Source organism: Paramormyrops kingsleyae, chromosome 2 (genome assembly GCF_048594095.1).
Source record: "Paramormyrops kingsleyae isolate MSU_618 chromosome 2, PKINGS_0.4, whole genome shotgun sequence".
NCBI classification, from domain to species: Eukaryota; Metazoa; Chordata; class Actinopteri; order Osteoglossiformes; family Mormyridae; genus Paramormyrops; species Paramormyrops kingsleyae.
The window spans coordinates 7,538,089-7,559,977 of NC_132798.1; the positions used below are offsets into that span (position 1 = coordinate 7,538,089).

Consider the following 21,889-nt stretch of genomic DNA (forward strand, 5'->3'; position numbering starts at 1 on the left):
AACTGCACCACAACCCCACAGCAAGAAAGACGAGAAAGGGCGAATGGACTGGGTCATATCAGCTGGCGACAGACAACTGCACAGATATACACGTAGCTTGATGTTTTCGTCTGCAGTGAAGTCAGCATCCCTGTGGAGGAAGAGTGGAATGAAACATGAAGAAAAATGATGAGAAGAATATCGTAACTAGATATAAGCACCGGGACGCCCAGTGCCCAGCAAAGATCTCCCGAAAGTGCACCGAGTGGAAACGCTGACTCAGAATCTCCTCAAGGCCACGGCTTGGGTTCTAGTCTGCATGCCCTTGTATCATAACATTCTCATTTTGAGAAACATATCAGAGAACCAGGATGTGCTCCAAATGTGGGCACTGCATAAATGTGATATCTGTGAAAACGAGAGCAGCTTTCCGGAGGCGGATCCCGGAGTGTAGGTACTGGGGAGCATGTGTACTCCCCAATATTTAAATTGGCATTATTTGTCCCCCCACCTAATAAAAAGACCTTTACATTTAAATTATTCAGTTGTCCCCCCCCCCTAACTCCCTCCTACGCCCTTGGGCCGATCCTGCTAAGGGCATCTTCTAAGGCAATGCTGACTTAGCAAACCACAGGCACCCGACCATCTCAGGGCCCCAGGTAACGATTTGGATTTGGAAGGAGCATCGCCACTCCCCAGTTCTCCCCGCTGACAGATTGTACCGTTGCCACACAGCCCAGCCCCCATTGGCAGCGAGGTGTGCACTGCATGGGCTTCAACGGCTACTGCAGTCTCCTAACCCAAAGAAGTACTCGGGGGGGGGGTTGAGAATGGAGAGAGTTGTCGACCTGGTGGGGGGGGGAGTCACGTTGCTGGGTGAGACCAGGCTTGTTTGATTTAGGATAAACGCCTCTGTTAAAAAAAAAACTAAACAATTATGTCAGAAATAGTGTCATTGGTGGGTGTCTTTTGGAGGGGGGGGGGGGGGCACAATGACTCATCTGGTTGGGTATGGCCCACAAATGACCCCCCCCCCCCCCCCCCCCATGATGCCAACCATGCTAGTACTGTGACCCCCAACAATGGGAGGAGAAATTAGACCGGTTATTATTGTTGAACTAAAGGAAGAGAGAGAAATGTATTTCTACATACTATTGTCATTCATCATTACCACATTAATATTACTAAATTATTAGAATTTATATATATTATTGCAATACATTACTTTGAAAAGGGAGAATATTATTATTCATCTAAGGTAATAGACTGCTGCCAATGTATGATGTCCTTCTGATGTATGATGCGTAGCAATCGGCTTTGAATCTCTCCCCTGGACTTTCATTTTGTCACTCATTAAATAATAAAGGACACCATCCATACTCAATCAGTTTAATACTTCTGGTGTTTCTGGCGTTTTCAGACTAATTTTATTATTAGCAGATCTAACTTAAGAAATATTTTAAGACTTTAAATTTGTGGCTGGTCACTCACAAATCTTCGTGAATGCTAATTACCATTACTTTTTAAAGCAGAGTTAACAGTGCTCACCTAAAATACTTGCCATCTTAGATTATTACATTTTTTGCTTTGGATTTTGACCAAAAAAAAGAGATCTGCTTAAGTCCTTGAGGGAATTTAAAGCCCTGAACATGGAGTTACGGGAGGCAATTACGTTTGGAATGGGATTTCTGGAGATTTGGGAGGGTCGTTGCTCCATAATGAACTGTGAGGTTTGCTGCTGTGCGTATCCATATGTAACGTGCGGTAGATGCCTTATTCCTGCTTGGTGCCGCCGTGTGGGCTGCGTGTGTATAGGAGGATACTCAATCTGCGTTTGTGCTTAACCCATCCACAGTCCTTAGCAAACTTAACGTCTGCGACAGCTGGCGCGGACCCTTTCTATTGCAGTCTTGGCTTTTTCTGCCGGGAAAATGAGGCTGAAACCCGGCTGTTTCCAGGTGCAAACCGCATCTGATGGCGATCGGTTCCTCCTCTCGCTGTTAGACGGCGGCCATCCCAATGCAGCACTTCACTCGGTTGCGGTAAGAAACGACAGGGTTTTATTAAAAGGCGCTACCTGGTCCGTTTTGATCCGAATATTTCACTACAGTACGAATTCGATGGATCTTGTGTCGCTTCGCTTTGGTGTAGCGGTGTTATGTTCGGTTACGTAACAATAGATGCGGTCCCATCTACTTTGGATTCACAAAAAGGAAACAGTTAAACATGTATTTAAATGTTGTTTAGTGGAATATGAAATTCATTTCATCGGCGTCGCAAAACAGTTAGCAATGACGCCGTGCGTCAGATACCTTAAAAGCGAAAAATGAACTTAAAACTTATATGCAAACTGGCTTTGCTCTGCTCCAACTAAATATGTTAATTAATTCGTTTTATATACTAATTTGTAAATAAATCATTTGACAGATTGGTATATTAATTGTTTGTTTTGGTGTAACCGGATTTCATCACTGAGCAGTATTACATGTATAGGTAGCACAACAACGTCAGACATATCCCGGAAGGCAGTACTCTCATCTTTGCCATGGTGGCCATAACGGGAATCTTTCTGGACTGCAGTGCATGACTGTGAAAGTGTCACTGGCCTTGAGAATCATCCACGAGTGAAAGTGCACTGTTAGACCAAGGGTATAGTACGGCATATTATCTCGATTCAAAGGGCAAAGCTGATTTGCGTCACACAAGAGCGCGTTTATGTCGTGTATAGAATAGAAAATAAAATGAATGCACCGAGCTTGAAGCTCAAAACAGTGTTGTTCTGTCTTACTTTTTATTCATGTCGGCATAAGAGTAGCCTATGTCCTTTTTATTTTGCTTTAACTCCATTAACATGATGCATGTTGTCTTTGTAGGTTATTTGTATCCCTACTGTTTTATATTTATATACAGGTAGGAAAATCCCTTGTTAGCTATATAATTCGCATGGAATTGTGAGATTTTTTCCAAGGGTTTGCTTGAGGAAGACACTTAACGGTTCATTTGCCTGGGGGGTGATGCATTAGCCTGTTAGATGTGCATGAATCAGCGTTGCTCTGGCGTTGCTTTCTGATATCACACACTGCAATGACAGTGCCTAGTAACTGCAGAGAGCACACCAGGAACGGCCTCTGCGATTGCATACATGCAGGAGAAATTGGAAACAGCTTGCTTCAGCCTAATGGATGCACGGTCCGAATAACAATCATTAAGCAAGTTACTGCCCTGGTGCACTGTGGGCCATCATCGCCCGGCTTGTCAAAGTACCGCTATTTTTATATTTTGTACCATCTTCTGATGGTTATGAATGAATTGCAGCGTGTCTGGCATGCAGCAGCGGCGGACGTCTGGCTGTGTGTGTCACTCGGAGAATACCTATTCTAGGCTTACAACCTGGAATATTATTGTTGTTTTCATTGTATTTCTGTCAACTGATTTTTGTTCCCACGTTTTACGAATTAACTGTAGGCCTAAGTGACTCGCATCTCTTTCTAACATTAGATTTTAGAGGCTTCGCCAGTTCTTTACCTAGGCAATTTATTTAGATGAGCAATGATTTTTTTTTTAGACTAAGTGCATTTTAAATATATACAGATAGGCCTATGTCTGTATAAATCTGGTTTACCGTATAATTCTAATTCTAATCTACGTAGAGTCAGGTCACGATGATGCCAAACACAAAGTCTTTTTAATACCTGCTTACACATCATAACCGGGGTCCACACAGTTGCAATTTTGACGGACATTGTGATCAACATGCATTTTTTTCCTCACGGACATGGTATTTAAAACGTACCCTACATCACAGATACGAGCAAGTCTTTCCACGGACACGTTTCTCCGCATACATAGAGTTTAAAGATTATAAAGCCGCCCTCCGCTCAAGTAGTAGCGTTATCAGCAGCACTGAATCACTTTGCCCGCATCTGGAATACTACCAACAGTCGCTCGAGTAAGTGCGAGCAGCATGGAGGAGCGCTGTGATGTGGAAATAAATACCGTTTCCTAGGAAACCGGAGCCTAGATGGCGAAATCATCAACCACCATTTTCCAGACGAGAGATGTGCAACGTGCCTTCTCCTCCCGTTATTTAAACGTCAAGTTAAGCGCTCAGCCAAAAGGGAGAAAAAGGTAACACAACTTGAATCGTTCAGTCCGGTGCACCTGTTAGTGTATTGCATTTACAATTACGATGCTCGTGCTGTATGTTTTGATGTCAAAACATACAGACCGCGTGTATTTGAGAGTCATTCGCACGTCTTGATGAGAAATTTAGATTGAAGTCACGTAGATTAAACGCGTAGATTAAACACGTTTAAACGAGTTTATCTTTTGAGAAGATCACTGTGCACGCATGTTCACTTTCCTGTAACATTTTTAGGCAACAAAGATTTGTCTTATAAATCCAAAGACGACCCTGCCTTTCCATATGTTCGTGGGTCTAGCGTGCAGAACTTGTGAGAGTTCGTCTTATGTTGATAAAGCGGTGATTAGGCTGTTTAGTCACGTCGTTCGAAATGTTTTCCGACCCAGTTGAAAAGGGCGGCAGATGAGAGCAGTTTGCGAAGCCGCCCATTGGACCGACGTGACAGCGGATCTCCTTCGGCTGGTGACTGAACGATCGGTGTCTTGATTTGCGTCCTTGCATGTTTGCGGTCCTCTGATGCTCACTCCATCGTCCTTTGGATCGGTTCAAAAAGAAGTAACATTAGAAACGTTAGAGATTTGTAGCTGTTTGTAGTCACAAGTTATACATAAAAACTGTAGGAAAACTGTAGCTGTGATATAGACAGCTGCATAGAATTAGAATAGGGGGGAGAAAGTATTTATGCAATATAAAAGTATATATGTATAGGCCTAAATATGTGATAAATACATATATGAATATAGCTGGGTAGTTCCAGGAAGAAGGGGCTTGCGGAACGGGGTTGCAGGCGCCAGTTGTGCGCGCGCTGGTTAGTACGATCTTCCCCTCCCTCTATATTAGTGTTTTTTTTATTGTTGTTTTGCTGGCGCTTCTCTCTTCCGGATGAAACTGCAACATGACCCACGGCGGCAGGTAACACGCCGATCAGGGAAATGTTTCCTCAGCCCGTTCCGGCTCCGTGTACGGAAGGGTGGGTGGGTGTCCTTGTGGAGGGCGTAAGGGCAGCCGGGAACCGTAGGGGGGAGACGCCACAGCCGCACGTCTGCCTCTCCTGCCTGGATGTTTTGCTTTCGGTTTTGCTCCTTTTTTACCAGCGACTGAGGCTGGAGGGAAACCTGCCGCTATTGTGTAACAGGTCGAAGCGATATTATGTATTTTGTAGACACTGAGATACTTTTAAATCACAAACTTGTCGCTGACAAACTTCCGTCTTGTTGATGTTTGGAACGTAGTGGAACATCGAAGTCGATGTATCGGAAACGCATCTTTAAGAATGTTGGCAATTGAGTTGTCACAGTGAAATTGCTATTTAATAATGTCATGTACTGTCTGTACTTTAACAAATATAGCCTATATATAAACACAGTTTGGTTGATTTATTGACGCATTGAATCCCTTCGATGAGTAGTATTGCTTGTACCTGTTTACGTGCCGTTATACTTTGTACTTTGTGGAGGAGAGGAAACCAGCTCGGAAATGGTGGCCGAGTGCTGCAGGAGCCGGTACCGGATTGGAACCGAAGCATGGTTTCTGAAGGCTGGCAGCAAGTTGGCAATGTTGCCGTTTGGGGCTGTTTGTAGTTGTAGGACCGTCACCTGCGGATTAAACCTGATACCGGCCACTGTCGACAGCCAGTGGGGGGAGGCAATAAACCAAGCGTGTCCAGGTTGGCGCATGGGGAAGGGGGGTGGTAGTGATATTCGCCTAATCCTAGTGGTTGAAGTCCAGCCTGGCAGCTGGCGGCCAGTAAAAGGTAGAGGAGCCAGGTTACAGCAGGTGGAAAACAATCCAAAAGGGGGGCGTTAGTGATACAGGGGGGAAGCTGCCTTTAGTTTTGGCCAAGAGCTGGATTCTGATATCTTTATCTGTGGCAAAACCTCCTGTTCCCTGTTGTGCTGTAGTTTGTGATTGTTGCCCGGCTGTCCAGAGTAACACCCAGCTTCTGGGAGACTGAGAACGACTCACGTGGAGATAGAGAGCTCTTCTCATAACATGGAGTCCTTGAGCCAAATCTGTCCTGTAATGTATTATATTCCTGTAAAACGCAAGAGTGCAAGGCTTCGTTATTGACAGTCAACACGGCAGCGTTTCCTGTTTCATGGCTGCCCTGTCAGCTGTTGCTGTGTCCGTCTGTAACGCCACACTTCGAAATAGTGCTGTCCCAAACGATTATTTTTTAAACGATTAATCTAGCGATTATTTTTTTGATTTATTTGACTAATCTAACAACTAATTTTTCAATTGATCTGATGATAAATTTATTGATAAGTAATTATTTTCGAGTCATTTAATATAACAATTCACCATCTCCCCCACGCACACAACCTAAAATTCTCATTAACATTTCAATTTATTAAAACATTTCTTAAACATTAGAGCATTATTAACAAAAAAGGTAAATCTTAAGACATTCAACAGGATTTCTATGTTAGATTGAAGTTAATAATCACTGCAATAGTTTTTACTTAATTATTTCAGTACACCAGTTTGACTTTAATGTTGAAATATATGCTAAAACATGGAATGAATTCATAACTAGATAAACATGTTTTTAACAAACACTAGCAAAGGTAGCTAGGTATAGTTAAGCTTACTTAAGTGAGCAAGGAAAGATTTAGGCTACAGTGTGTAAGAGTATTCATAAACGATAACTTGTCTCACTCTTACATGACAGAATAAGTAAACAGAAATTATAAAACGTTAACGTCAGCTACAGCAGAGGTGCATTAAAGGTGTCATGACTGAAGTATTCCCAAACTTTGGAAGACCGCGTGCGAGCCTTTTTGCCGCGTGTTTCTCCAGAGGCTCCGGAGCCTCGTGCGTGGGGGGCGGGGCGGGGCGGGCGGCAAATTTACTTTTTGCAGGGTGGTAGGAGATGTCTCATTAATATTTATGAGAGAAGTGCTACATGATTGGCCAGTGCATGCCTTACGAAATAGTGCGGCACTGCTGGCACCGGCGATATTAGACAAAACTATATCGGAGTTCAGTCTATAACTGATATAGTTTTAACGGTGCCAGCAGTGAAACAACTAGCTAGCTTATTAGCGGAATAACTTTGTATTGTAAATGAAAACCATGCCGCAGGTCTAATAAATAAAATATTGTCATCAGGTGGACAGTAAATTTCAGTTATTAGCAGATTAGCGATTACGTCGAATAATTGTCCCAGCCCTACTTCGAAATATTGGTATGAAGCTGCAAGGAGTAGAACAGGATGTCAAGCAGAAAGGCTGGTGTGTGACCCTGCAAGGTAGGGCTCTGTGCCTGTGGTCAGAAGGTCACTGGTTCATGCTGGCAGTGTGATGTCACTGCTGATGTATCTGCTGCGCCCGTGAACAAGGCCCTCACTCCCAGTTGCTCCAGAGTGCACTGATCCAGGGACTGGCTTTTGTTTTAGAAAAACACACCTACTAGAACGCACCTAAATGTAATGGAAAAGATTAATTTATGCTCTCATTTGAAAGAGTCTAAAATATAGACAGGGAGGATCGGGGGGCTCAGTGGGTGGTACTGTTGCCTCACGCCTCCAGGTTGGGGTCATTTCCTACCCCTGGCTCTGTGAGTTTAAAGTCTGCATGATCATGTGACTTCCCTTTCAGTCCTGCAAAGATGAGTGGTTCAGGTGAGTCCGTGTGTCTGAAATGGCCAGAGAATCGGAATATTCGCCCCGTGATGGACTTTGCTGTCAGGGATAAGCTATATGCAGACTCACCAAGACCCTGCACTGGAAGCTGGAGGGAAGAAGCACTCACCGAGCCGTTTAAATTCAGGAATTGTTTTGGAAAGTTTAAAGCAGTTATCGGCAAAGCCTAACACTTATACAGTATATGCTGCATAATGAGTGTTGCGCCCTTGTGATGTTGTGGGAGCGCATGGTGAAATGTGAGTGTGAATCTTCTGCTGAGAATAGGTCCCCCCATCTAACTCCTGCTGGTATGGAAATTACTCCATGGTGGGGGGGGGTGCACCAGTTTGGGGAAGCTTCAGCACAGGCTTTGGTCTCCTCCGCAGATATGTGTGCTGTTTGCAGGAACCTCCTTAATCTCTTCTGGTAGTTCAGGTAAACCATTCAGTGCTGGGTGTTTCAGGGTGCACTGATCTACCATGTTTTGTAAACCCGCCTCCCCCCCCCCCCCCCACCCCTCACAGGTCCCAGTTGATGGATTTTGACATGGACTATGAGCGGCCAAACGTTGAGACCATCAAGTGCGTGGTGGTTGGGGACAATGCGGTGGGGAAGACGCGGTTGATCTGCGCCCGTGCCTGCAATGCCACGCTCACACAGTACCAGCTGCTTGCCACTCACGTGCCCACCGTCTGGGCCATCGACCAATACCGCGTCTGCCAGGAGGTGAGCTGTGCTGAGCCACGCCCTTCTGGCACGTGGGCCGTTCCCTCCCCGGTGTCTCTGATGGCTGGGGAGCTCCACGGGGGGGGGGGGGGGCAATGACATCAAACGATTAAACCTTATCAGCTGCGTGTAAGACTTTAAAATAATAAAACACGGCCGGCTGCACTGTAATGATCATCTCTCAGCCACAACCAGTATAAAGAGCAACACTACAATAACAGAACAAGAGAGATTTAAAATGTATTACATTTGCACAACGCAAATTAACCTGTTAGTATCAGGTATTTTTCCAGAATTTTCACCTAAATTTACGACTATAAGCTCCTAAGGTTTTACAGATCTAAGGTTCTAAGGCTTCAATTCTAATATTTATTGTTAAAAACTGCATGTAATACTTGCTAACTAACAGAGTGGTAAGTCGCAGAGAAGGTCCATCCTTCTGGAAAATCATTCTCAGGTATAAAGGGGTAATTCACACCAAAACTAAAAAAGATACGTTTTAGAGGGACATTAGTTCTGTCCATCTGCTGGGAGGAGATATCAGCCGTAGAAATGTCAGTCTTCACTGGAATATAATGTGACTGAATTACATTCTTCCTGTGGCGATTAAAGTGCCAGAAAACGCATTAATAAGATTCAACAGCAGCGTCTCTGACCAGAAATCATGACCCGGTTACTGAAGATAATGCGCAGACTTTGTAGCGAGCAGTTTAATGTAGCAGCTATTATCTTCTACCGAACTGCACACACCAGTCACATCACTGCGCAGGAGATATCGCGGGGGTACTCCTGCTCGTATCTTCTGTGCAGTGACATGATTGGGGTGTGGGGAGTTCCCTAGAGGAGGAATAGTTCTGTGTTTTTGGTGCTTTAATCACCACAGAAAGAATGCCATTCAGTCCCACTATATTCGAGAGAAGCCTGACATTTCTGCCACTGATATCTTCAAAACTAGGCAGCTCCCAGCAGAACAACCTAGAAGGATGGATAGCACTATTGCTCCCCTAAAACACATCTTTTTCAATTTTTGGGTGTACTGCCCCTTTAAAAATCTGGGGGGGGGGGGTTACAGATCCATGCAGTTAAAAATAAGGAATGTTTCATGGGATGAGTCAGAGTGAGCCTGAACTAGGTCTGTAAATGAAGGTTTCTGGATTCTGGTGAGTTTTGCTATGTTTGTTGTCATCACAGTCTTCTTGCTCTAGCTCAGGGTTCTTCAACTCTGGACCTCGATTCCAAATCCAGGCTGTGTTTTCAGTTCTCCCAGGTAGTTGTTTAATAATTACTGATTCTGATTGGTCAGAGACTTCACACCTGACTGACAGGTAAAGGAAGGCTGGAAAACCAGCAGTGCTCGGACCTCGAGGACTGGGAGTTGAATAACCCTGCTCTAGCTGCTTAAAGTGAGCCAGGAAGCCCCCTGAGACACTCACGGTGTTTCAGTCTAGTATCATGGCTGCTCCGTGCCTGTGAAGCCTAACGGCGTCTCTATCTGCCCAGCTCTGTAATCGTAACGTACTAGTGAAGGATCAGAGTTATGGAGGCTTTCTTTACATCTCAATGGTGGAATGTGTTCCAGGTTTTGGAGCGCTCTAGAGATGTGGTGGACGACGTCAGCGTTTCCCTGCGCCTCTGGGACACCTTCGGGGATCACCACAAGGACCGGCGCTTCGCCTACGGAAGGTGTGGCTGATGCGCACGTCTCGGGACGCTGCAGGTTAGACCCCCACCAGAGACCATGGCTTAGACGCGGCTCTTCTGCCCTCTTCAGGTCGGACGTGGTGGTGCTCTGCTTCTCCATCGCCAACCCCAACTCCCTGCACCATGTGAGGACCATGTGGTACCCAGAGATCAAGCATTTCTGCCCACGTGCTCCCGTCATTCTGGTCGGGTGCCAGCTGGACCTGCGCTATGCTGACCTTGAGGCCGTAAACAGAGCACGGCGCCCCCTAGCCAGGTGGGCTGCCAGCACCTCCCACTTCAGACTCACGTTATCATGCCTTATAGTCGTACTCATCTGGTGGTCGTCCCAGGGTCGCTTGGGTCTGGGGTATTCAACTTTCCCCAGGTGACCAGTCCAGTGGCCTGTACTACAAAGCGGGGTTACTTGTCGGATTTAAGGTACCACAGTTTAAATGGACTTCATATTCGTTCACTTACATTTTGCCCAGACTACCTTAAATCCGACAAGTCACCCCGATAAGCCAGTAACCCCGTTTCGTAGTACAGCCCCCTGAGCTAGAATCCCCCTCCCAATAATATATGATTACATCTAGAGCCTGACCAATACAGGATTTTCTATATTTGAGCATTTAAAAATGTGATAACAATATATAGGGCAATATTCATTTTTTCCCCCAGAAACACACAGCATAAAGATTTTCCTTAATGTTTGTTATGTGTAGTTATTTAGAAGTCCTCACCAAGATAACAACATAATGCAGATTAAAAACAAACTTGTTTTATTTTTGAATAAAAGTACAGCAAAATATATTAAAGTTTTGATAAATAAGGGTATGTTACAAGTACTTGTGTTGCTGATGGGAGTTACAGTGTGTCCCCCTGGTGGACAAACTACGCAACGACAACAGTCATATCATGATTGAAGGTCTTCCATCTCTCTGGTTCTTTTTGTCATTTACAGTATCTGCTGATACGGATTTATCTGCAGTTAGCTCATATTGGTTGATAATATCGGCGTGCCAGTTTATTATTGGTCAGGCTCTAATCTCTTGTGTGTATCATAAATTGGATGAAAATACTGACATTTTCAATTCTGATATGCCTCTGTTGCCCCCGTTAGCTGCCTCGCAGCCTTCTGGCTGAATTTCCCCTGATGTAGGTAAAGATACTTTAAACAGTAGAAAGAAAAGTTGTTTATACTGAGTATGGCTGATATCCAGAGTTCATGAAGGCTGAGAAATGTATGTATTCTTTATGCATAAATTGTGAAATGCAGTATTATTATGGATTTCTTTGTTTCTGATTCACAGTAATAATCAGATTCAGAATCTGGCCAAGTATGTTCAGACATACAGGGAATTTGTTTCTGGTTGTCAGTTCTCACATAAATACAGTAGGTACAGACACAGTTAAGACAAGACAATACGTACTACTTAACGTACAAGTGCAATTTTGTTGATGTACACAGTTCAACTGTACTATAAATAACTTTAGTTTTAAAGTTGTAACATTGAATGACATGATGATGGCAACTAATGATAGATGAGTAATATGTAAATATTGTCGACCATTTAAAATTTCACAGTGTCACATTTTGCCGTGTTATCATGGCATAAGTCAGTGGTTTTTCAGTCGTTTTTTAACCATCTGATTCTGCAGACCCATTAAGTCCCATGAGATCCTGGCACCGGAGAAAGGCCGTGAGGTGGCGAAGGAGCTGGGCGTGCCGTACTACGAGACCAGCGTCGTGGCGCAGTTCGGGGTGAAGGACGTCTTTGACAACGCGATCCGTGCTGCTCTCATCTCACGGCGCCACCTGCAGTTCTGGAAGTCGCACCTCCGTAACGTCCAGCGGCCTCTGCTGCAGGCACCCTTCCTGCCTCCCAAGCCCCCGCCCCCTATAATCACTGTTCCCCCTGCACCGTCCACCGCTGAGGAGCACCCCGGCCGGCTGCTGGAGGACCCACTGTGCGCCGATGTCATCCTGGTCCTGCAGGAGCAGCATCGCATCTTCGCCCACAAGATCTACCTGGCCACCGCCTCATCCAAATTCTACGACCTCTTCCTCATGGACCTGAGTGCAGAGGCACAGGAGGAGGAACATGAGGAGAAGAAGGAGGTGCTGCCTCGGGGCCCATCCCTCCACTGCCGGGAACCCCCGGTGCGGGCTGCCAGCTTCGACGTGCGGGACAGCGGTGAGGAGGGCACCCGGGCCGGGCCCCGGGGTTGCACCAGCGACGGTGCGCTGAAAGGGGGCGATTCGGAAGTGTGCCTCAGGGGTCGCCTGCTGTCCACCTGGAGCCGGGCGTTCGTGAGCATCCAGGAGGACCTGGTGGACGACCCAGTTACCTACGCGCCGCGGCTCATGACGGTGGTGCACTTGGATTCCTCAGTGCTGCTGGGCCCCTTCCGGGCAGTTTTGCGATACCTCTACACGGGTGAGCTGGACGTGCACGAGAAGGAGCTCATGCACATCGCGCACATCGCCGAGCTGCTCGAGGTGTTCGACCTGCGCATGATGGTCGCCAACATCCTCAACAATGAGGCCTTCATGAACCAGGAGATCACCAAAGCCTTCCATGTGCGCCGCACCAACAGGGTGAAGGAATGCCTGGCCAAGGGCACCTTCTCAGGTAACGCCAACGCAGGTGACTCGCTCTGTGCAGAAGACCTTGTTGCCTGGGCCATAGAGCCCAGCAGCCCTAAAATTGGAAGGTCGATCTTCTCTATATGGAATTACGGTGTCTTTTTCTTTTGGCAGTCACCCTGTCGAGTCTTGGTTGCGGTTCCATTAAGTGGCATCCCTCTGTGTTTCAGATGTGATGTTCAAAGTGGACGATGGTACCATCCCGGCCCACAAGCCACTGCTCATTTCCAGCTGTGACTGGATGGCAGCCATGTTTGGGGGGCCCTTTGTGGAGAGCTGCACCAAGGAGGTGGGAAATTATCAGAGTCGGGTAATTCAGGTCCAGAGAGTAAAAGTCCAGACCGGGATTTTGTTTCAACCAACTTGTTGAGCATAAAGAGTCACACTCACAGAGTACTCAACTGGTTGGTTGAAACTAAATCCTGGTCTGGACTTTTACTCTCTGGACCTGAATTACCCAACTCTGGCGATTTATGACTGCTTATGACTTATGTTGAAGAAAATAATGGTGGTGAGGAGGATAATTCATGCATATTTAAATCTGGAGTATGTGAGACTCAAAGTAAAAGCAGTGGTTTGTGTGGTTTACTTCAGGTGCTTTTCCCCAACACCACACGCAGCTGCATGCGTGCAGTGATGCAGTACCTATACACTGGGCGCTTCTGCTCTCGGCCAGACCTCGACGCCATGGAGCTCATCATTCTAGCCAACCGCCTCTGCCTCCCTCACCTTGTGGCTCTTACAGGTAGCCCCATGTTCTCACTTCTTCACGTCCTACAGTGTAAGCCAGACAATTGTGACCTGATTGATTATGAAGCACACTGGTGTGATTCAATGTACATTTTGTTTATCAGCTGATGGTTTTTTCCCCTATTTATACAATTCAAAGACACGTTCAGTACCAGTCAAAGTCTGGACACACCTACTGAAAATCATTTGTTTTTCAACAAGATAGTGACCCTAAGCAGACCTTGAGGTTATGTAAGTACTGTGTTATCTTATGAATAAGGAAAGAGATGGAGCGCTGTGACAGATGACCTGGCCCCCACAATCCCCCGACCTAAACCCTATTCAGCTGGTTTGGGATGAGTTTGATCGAAGAGTAAGAGCAAGGTAGCCAATCTGTGCCCAGAATCAGTGGAAACTCCTTCAGGATGTTGGAGAAGCGTTCCAGGTGGTTACATGTGGAAGCTGGTTGAAGGAATGGCAAGAGTCTGCGATGCTGTCATCAAAGCGAAAGGGGGATATTTTGAAGAGTTGAAATATGATAAAATTCTGAGATGTTGAACACTTCTCTTGGTCCTAGCAATATTCGATATATAGTACTTCATTGCCTCGAGGCCTTTTACTGTAAGGTGAATAAAAGAGCGAAAATAGAGACAAATGCAATAATAGCAGGTGTATCCAGAATTTTGATGGGTACTGTAGTGTGTGTGTGTTTGTGTGTGCGCGAGCGTGTGCATGAAGGACTGGCATCCCGTCCAGGGTGTCCCCTGCCTCGTGCCCTGTGATGGACTGGCATCCCGTCCAGGGTGTCCCCTGCCCCGTGCCCTGTGATGGACAGGTAACCCGTCCAGGGTGTCCCTTGCCCCGTGCCCTGTGATGGACTGGCATCCCGTCCAGGGTGTCCCCCTGCCCCGTGCCCTGTGATGGACTGGCATCCCGTCCAGGGTGTCCCCTGCCCCGTGCCCTGTGACGGACTGGCATCCCGTCCAGGGTGTCCCCCTGCCCCGTGCCCTGTGATGGACTGGCATCCCGTCCAGGGTGTCCCCTGCCCCGTGCCCTGTGATGGACTGGCATCCTGTCGAGGGTGTCCCCTGCCCCGTGCCCTGTGATGGACTGGCATCCCGTCCAGGATGTCCCTTGCCCCGTGCCCTGTGACGGACTGGCATCCCGTCCAGGGTGTCCCCTGCCTCGTGCCCTGTGATGGACTGGCATCCTGTCGAGGGTGTCCCTTGCCCCGTGCCCTGTGACGGACTGGCATCCCGTCCAGGGTGTCCCCTGCCCCGTGCCCTGTGACGGACTGGCATCCCGTCCAGGGTGTCCCCCTGCCTCGTGCCCTGTGATGGACAGGTAACCCGTCCAGATTGTCCCCTGCCCTGTGCCCTGTGATGGACTGGCATCCTGTCCAGGGTGTCCCCTGCCTTGTACCGTCTACTTCCTGATTCTGGCCTCAGGTTCCCCGTTACACTGTACCAGATAAGCATTTGTAAAATAGGTGGATGGGTGGATAATTAGTTACCTTGACATTAGTGCAGGTTTGACGTTCACATTCTTTATCAATGTCTAGCTCTGTTCACAGCCTCCTTCCTGCCCACTGCCACCATTACCTGTATGTTGAACAGTAGATGTAGATCAGTATCCCTGGACAAACATCCTGTCCCGGTCCCTCTGCTTTACACAGTAGCGGAGTTCTGCACAAACCCTCGTCTGGGAGAGCCCTGGTCTAGCAGGAAGCTCAGTGCATGCTTCCTGAAGCCCAGTAGGCTTCTGATCTGTTCACCTTTGGCATCTCCAGCAGCTTTCCTTGATGCTGTAACTGCAGCTCTGCCTCATGGTTCAGTACATACAGCCTTGGTGTATAGAGCTCCTGTCCAGCCTGACAGTGATCCCTTCCAGGAAGATCGGAGACACCTGAATGCTGATAAATGAGCTACTGTTCTCATGGACAGAAGGAGTCAATGTCTTGTTTACACCGTGATGCTTGAATCACACTCTAGCTGTAATCAAACTAATTTGCACATAATTTGAATAATCACTTCCTGCTGTCAGGCTTGCTCTCAATAATAGTTAACAATAGTCAGCCACTAGCAGATGTCTGCAGCCTATCAGAAACGGGCTGTTATTGGTATTGTGTAAAACCAGATTGTGAGATGCTTTCCAGGGCTCTGTTTATGGTGGAGCTCCTGGGAAATGGACCGGCGTTTCGTGGAGTGAACCTTTAGCTCTCATTTTAGCTCTGAATCTTCTCAGCCTGCAAGCTCTTCAGAGTTAGAGAGTGGATCAGAAGACCTCAGGGTTTTAGCAGAGCTGACACAACGGGATACCTGTCAGGCTGGACCGGGATACCTGTCAGGCTGGGCCGGGATACATGTCAGGCTGGGCCGGGATACCTGTCAGGCTGGGCCGGGATACCTATCAGGGTCTGAGGGGAGCACAGGAATGGTGAGGAATATGTGGTCTTGAGTAACCTGATTGATTATGAAGCACACAGTTTAAGGAATGGCAAGAGTCTGCGATGCTGTCATCAAAGCGAAAGGGGAATATTTTGAAGAGTATATCTGAAAAGACGCTGAATATTTCAAATTCGATTTTCATGATTGTTGTTTCATTGGAATCCATCCATCCAAACTAGCTCTTGTTATATGTGTTATGTATGTGTGTATGTAAGAGTTTTATTTCCGTCCGATTTATTTTCTGCCAATGTAAAAAAAAGAAAAATATATATCAATATATATGTGTATGATATGAAATGAGTTATTATTGATGTTGTTTCAGAGCTGTACACGGTGACCATTCTGATGGAGGCTGCCATGATGGGGGCTGACATCGACGGCGACGTGCTGCTGTACCTTGAGATGGCTCAGGTGTGGCATCGTGTTCCTCCCGGCGAGCTAATGCGTAAACAACAGACAGGCCGCTCACGTCAGCCATACTCCCACGGCCAGCTGCTTGGGAACTGCGGCCTCATTAGTCAGGCCTGGGAAATGGGTGCACTCACGCACCGACGCACGTGCGAGCGCAGGCCTCGGCCCGCCAATCACTCCGGTCAGGAAATGGGTGCACTCACGCACCGACGCACGTGCGAGCGCAGGCCTCGGCCCGCCATTGACTCCAGTCAGGAAATGGTTGCACTTAGGCACCTGACACACGTGCGAGCGCAGGCCTCGGCCCGCCATTGACTCCGGTCAGGTAATTGGTTGCACTTAGGCACATGACACACGTGCGAGCGCAGGCCTCGGCCCGCCATTGACTCCGGTCAGGTAATTGGTTGCACTTAGGCACCTGACACACGTGCGAGCGCAGGCCTCGGCCCGCCATTGACTCCGGTCAGGTAATGGGTGCACTCACGCACCGCCGCACGCGCGAGCGCAGGCCTCGCCCACTTTACCTGGATTCTGCACCTGTCCAAAAGCTCTCTGAGGGCTACCGCTAGCAGCGTTGCTGGATAATGAGCCAAACTGGCACGACGTGGCGGTTATGTGAGTCCACACACTCACTCGGCGCCCACTATCAGCGCTCAGCCCGTGCTATGGGCTCTTATCTAAAATACTGTGCATACCAGCTACGTTGTACTGTAACTAAGCAACGTTTTGGGAATGGCACACAATGCCTCGCTCGCGCGTGTGCGTACATAATGTTCCTTGAAGCCAAAATGTGTCCTGATCACCTGTTTTCTTGCTGGTCCTGTGGATGTGACCTTTGATCTGGTTGGGGGGTGAACATATCAAGTGGGTAATGGTTCACAGAGGGGCTACAGCTGAGGGCCGGGTCGGGGATCTGGCTCGGGGTCCGTGAACTTGGAGATGAGAGAAAGCAAAGCTTATGTAATGACTCAGAAGCAGAATGAGGTGCCACATGACTTGGCCCCACCCCTGGTCATCCCCGTCTCCCTCGTCCCATTGGTTTGCATGTGACCAGTCGCCCTTCTCTTCCCTCTGGCAGTTCCACCGTGCCCATCAGCTCACTGATTGGTGCCTTCACCACATCTGCACCAACTACAACAGCGTGTGCCGCAAGTTTCCCAGGGACATGAAAGCTAAATCCACAGGTACCTTTACCTCCAGCTGGGACTCGGGGGCCCATTCCTGCTAAATGCTATTCTCCTGTGAGGCCTTGGGTCACGACAAATCTTATGAGGCTTTTGTTTTGGCCCTCATTCCGGCGATCTTGCCATGTCTCTTACAGAAAACCAAGAGTACTTCGAAAAGCATCGCTGGCCACCCGTCTGGTACCTGAAGGAGGACGACCATTACCAGCGAGCGCGGAAGGAGAGGGAGAAGGAGGACTTCTTGTATCAGAAGCGGCAGTGCAAGCGGAAATGGCTGTTCTGGAACCTTCCGTCTTCGCCCTCCTCCAGTTCCCCATCTGGTTCTTCCGCAGTTGTCTGATCGGTCGCTGTTGGAGAGGTACCACCCTTCGCTCATGCGACTGGGCCGGACTGTGCTCTGCGAGCTGCACCGAGGCTGGCCAGATGGACTGATTCCTTTTGGGCTACATTATCCGCAGCCAGCATCCAGTGTCTGCAACAGGGCTGTGCTTATGCACAGCAAGGAAGGACCTCACCAGCTCTGAGGAGAAATAGTGGCCCAGGAAGGGCCTTCAATAACCTGGGTTCTCAATAATCTTAATCACCTCACTTTAAAAGTGGATATTACTGGAGCACATAAGGCTTCAACCTCAGTCTAGGAGCAAGCAGCTTTTTAAAATGTTATGCCCCTTAGATAAGATGCAGTAGATCCAGGCACGTATGATATGTTGCTGTTGCAGTTCCTGCATGTGTCACCAGATGGAGCTGTTAAAGGCTGCTAAATCAATGCTGAGGGAGTTCTGCATGGTGGTGCATTAGAAACTAATAACTTAAATTTAAAAACCATTTGCTTGACAGCTGCAGTACTGCATACAGCCAAGGAAAACAACCAGCAACCTGATTTAGAGAGAAAAAAGTCTCCGTTCCCACTGCTTTTATTCCACATGAATGGCAGGTCAGTGTGAGTTGCCATGGCAGTATACATATGCGGAGTGAACTTATTGGTCCACAGGAGTCGGGGTCGTGCCTGGGCTTCACGCTGAACACATGGCAGCCCTTTTCTGATTGGCTGAAAGCACAGCTCCTGCAGGACCCCACGGAAGCTTGCAGGTCACGTGATTATAGTAAACCGTCATAGTCTGCAAGTTTCGAGTGTATCCAGGCAGTGGCCTGTGGATGATGTAGGACTGAAGTGGGACACGTGTGTGTGTGTGTGTGTGCGCTGCCTCCCCCGAAAAGGGCTTCCATTAGTAACGAACAGTGAAGCTTTGTAATTTCACAGGAAAAATACAGACCTGTGTTTCTGCATAGAGGCAGTTGAGTATTTTCTTAAAGATATTCTTCGCAGAGCAGTTTCTTTTTCTTTTTGCACTCGAACCTGATTATGGATGTTCTCTGCGGGACAAACTTGTCATCCGTTTCCTGCTTTTGGTTCCCTCGCAGGGCTTACCGCTTGGGCGGAAATGGGGTGGTAGGAATGGGGGGACGGGGGCACTTCACTGTTGCACCCATAGAGCCGCCTGTGGCGGAAATGCTTCTGAGAGAACGTAGAAGCAGGCTGGACATGAGGATGGCCGCCAGGCATCACAAAGCTGCAAGCCAGCCTCCTTTTGGTCAGGGGGACATGGCGGGGGAAACCCCTGAGGAGAACCTGGCGCTGCTCAGTATTATCATCACTGTTAGGTGTTTCTCATTCGGGTTTCCTTATTTTTTTATCTTTTCTAAAATATACTGTTTTGACCTTGTTTCACAGCTTGGTGATTTGTTCATTTAAAAAACAATACTTGTGTCACCATCATTTTCTTTTCTTATGGCTTATTTTTCAGTGAAAATGTCATTGAACATGAAGTGCTGTGTTGCTGTGGCAAGTCCCTTATGTAAGAGGCCTGTTGGAGTATATCTGTGGAAATGACAAACTGCAGGCAACCAGTTTTCCGGTGTGATCGTTTAAAATTGTAGCTTTACGTGCTTGTAATGGAGAAAAAAAATGTATATATATAAATGGCTTATTTTTATATCCAGTAAGACAGACTCTCTTGCACTGTGTATGCACACTAAACTGGAAGTACACATCCCTACACATCCTGCACAGAGAAATGATTAATCTATCAGTTTTCAGATTAATCTATTCAGTTTTCTGTTCAGTTAAAAAATATAGGCTTATATGTATTAATAACATATTATTAACTTGAAATGTTTCTGCCTGGCCTGTCAGGAATCAAAGTAAGATGCATGTGCAGGGATGAAATTTGACTGAATATTTAGCTTAACCAGGATGAAATATAGCTTAACATTAACAACTAATGTAATGATAAACATTTCTATAAGGTACTTTCAGAGCTTGACAGAGCCCGACTTGTTAACGCAGTTAGCGGGTGACTTTAAACGAATCGACTGGTAATGAAGAGCTATGATCAGGTTAAATTTATTATAATCTCGTGATCGCAAGTGAGTTGTGACTGAAGATGCGGCGTGCCTTCCGTCCATGTGCAGCCGAAGGTCTCCGCACACCCAGCTCTCTGCAGTGCAGCCAAATTCAGACGATACGTCTGCATTTCAGCGCATCCCACGTGCATTTCTCATGACATTCGAACAGTCAGGATAGACGATTCACATCACGGCGTAACACGGTTAAAAATAAGCAAACAAAAAACAAAACATTTCAATTTCATGTAATACTGTTAATATTTTCAATACGTGCTTAGCATTACAGTCGGATGTATAATTTAAATAAATGAAAAACAAAATGGTTTTAAGATGATTTCAGTTATCTGAAATGAATCTCAGTTCATTTCTACGGTGATCGTGTATTTACTGGGGTTCGAACAGACTTATTTCAGTACCAGTACTGAACCGTTAATTACTCACTGATGTTTGCTGTCAGAACAAATACCTCATGCCTTAACCTTAATGTGTGGTAACTCTATGATTGTCATTGTTGACTGCATACGTGTAACGTGTTTGACGTGTGTAGGCCTACGTCATATGCATCGTTTCGTTCGCGCCTGTGTGACACACGTGCGGACTTGTTTTGCACGCGTGTGGAAACACCTGTAGGGAGAAATTCAGTTTTGGACCTGCTAGAAATACTGTAGCCTCTGTAATGACTTCCTCTTTACCTGCAGATTGATATTACGGGCCTCACGCTTAATTTCTGTCACATTAGCTCACCCTATAGAGTTCCATCTACAATAGATTTAGTGGGGGAGCATTTTTTTAAAGAAAAAAAAAAGAGTTATGTAGGCTAACAAGATACCATGTAGCAACCCAAATCGTAAGGTTCATAATTGCTTTGTTACGCTAGTTATTCCTAATAATTCCTGAAACAATTCCTCGAGCTTGTGTTTCAGGTGTAGATTGGGCACGATATAAAATTGAAACCAGCAACACCCAGACTCGGTTTTATATCTGCTGGCAATGAACCGAGTAATATTTATTGTAGAGTGGTTATCAGCGGTGTTCCTGGCAGACCTCTGAATACGCAGCTTAATTTAACCGGGGAGCGCACGCACTCCATTTAACTAATTATATTTCGCTAATTGTGTTTTTTTTAGCATTCTCATGTTAAAAAGCAGCAAAATCTGCTTCTGCCCCCCAGGTAAAGGGTTGGGAAGCTCTCGTTCTATTCAGAAACAATATGCGCTCCACAGATATTAGATCTACGCTGATCGCCGAATCACTCCGCGTATACCGTATATACTTAAAGCCTGATTGTTTCGGTATAATGCTTTTTAGTAGACTACATTTAAACCATAATGCGCAGGCTTTTACTTATAGATGTCAGGTGCTACGGTGCAAAAAAAGTAAACAAACAGATGAATGAAAATAAAATATATAACAATGGATTCCGTTTATGACTCAGGCGTTCAGGAGCGCCTCTCCACGTGTCCAGGTGCTAACACCACCGCTGCAAATAAAGCACAAACCAAAGGGAGCTTGTGGCAGCACTCGGGATCTCTGCTGTACAATCACGATTGCGTAATTTCATTTTAACAGAAACGCCTTGTATTGTTGACGATTTAATACAAAACTTGAATGTTTCCTCAGCAGTATACATATATTGACCTTTGAACTTGTCTGTGTAATTTATTTTACCGCTCTGCAAAGTAGGGGAAACTATTTTTGTCATGATGTGTATACCTGGAAATCGGTAGCATGAAGTTGTGTAAATAATGTTTGTTTATTAAATAAAATTAAGCAATTAACCAGAATTGTTTCGATTTATTACTGATTCGTACTTGTGGAGGTGATTAGAACTACAGTTTAACTTAAAGATAGTCAAGTTACAGTGGATGGATAAATACAAATGTATGTCTGCAGTTTATTTTAGTT

General features: G+C 46.5%; 1 protein-coding gene across 5 annotated transcripts; it reads left to right on the forward strand.

Annotated features, from left to right (window-relative positions):
* Window positions 1–1,698: 1,698 nt before the first annotated feature.
* LOC111838933 (rho-related BTB domain-containing protein 2) lies at window positions 1,699–21,768 on the forward strand. Of its 5 annotated transcripts, none has more exons than XM_072704587.1 (10): window positions 1,699–2,021; window positions 8,276–8,477; window positions 10,057–10,160; window positions 10,249–10,434; window positions 11,820–12,793; window positions 12,978–13,096; window positions 13,402–13,552; window positions 16,306–16,394; window positions 17,473–17,578; window positions 17,716–21,768. In XM_072704587.1, the coding sequence occupies exons 1-10, from the start codon at window positions 1,999–2,001 to the stop codon at window positions 17,916–17,918; spliced, it is 2,157 nt and encodes a 718-aa protein (XP_072560688.1). In that variant the 5' UTR covers window positions 1,699–1,998; the 3' UTR covers window positions 17,919–21,768. The 5 variants fall into 5 exon arrangements, with proteins under 5 accessions (XP_072560688.1, XP_023658190.1, XP_072560690.1 ...); XM_023802422.2 differs by lacking the exon at window positions 1,699–2,021 and adding an exon at window positions 3,968–4,107; XM_072704589.1 differs by lacking the exon at window positions 1,699–2,021 and adding an exon at window positions 4,508–4,585.
* Window positions 21,769–21,889: the final 121 nt, after the last annotated feature.

Bases quoted from the DNA above. Each gene is read 5' to 3' on its own strand.
- LOC111838933 (XM_023802422.2), top strand. From the start codon at position 4,001: ATGGCGAAATCATCAACCACCATTTTCCAGACGAGAGATGTGCAACGT. The intron at 13,553-16,305 runs GTAGCCCCATGT...ATGTTGTTTCAG, and splicing joins TCACCTTGTGGCTCTTACAG to AGCTGTACACGGTGACCATT. The intron at 17,579-17,715 runs GTACCTTTACCT...TGTCTCTTACAG, and splicing joins CATGAAAGCTAAATCCACAG to AAAACCAAGAGTACTTCGAA.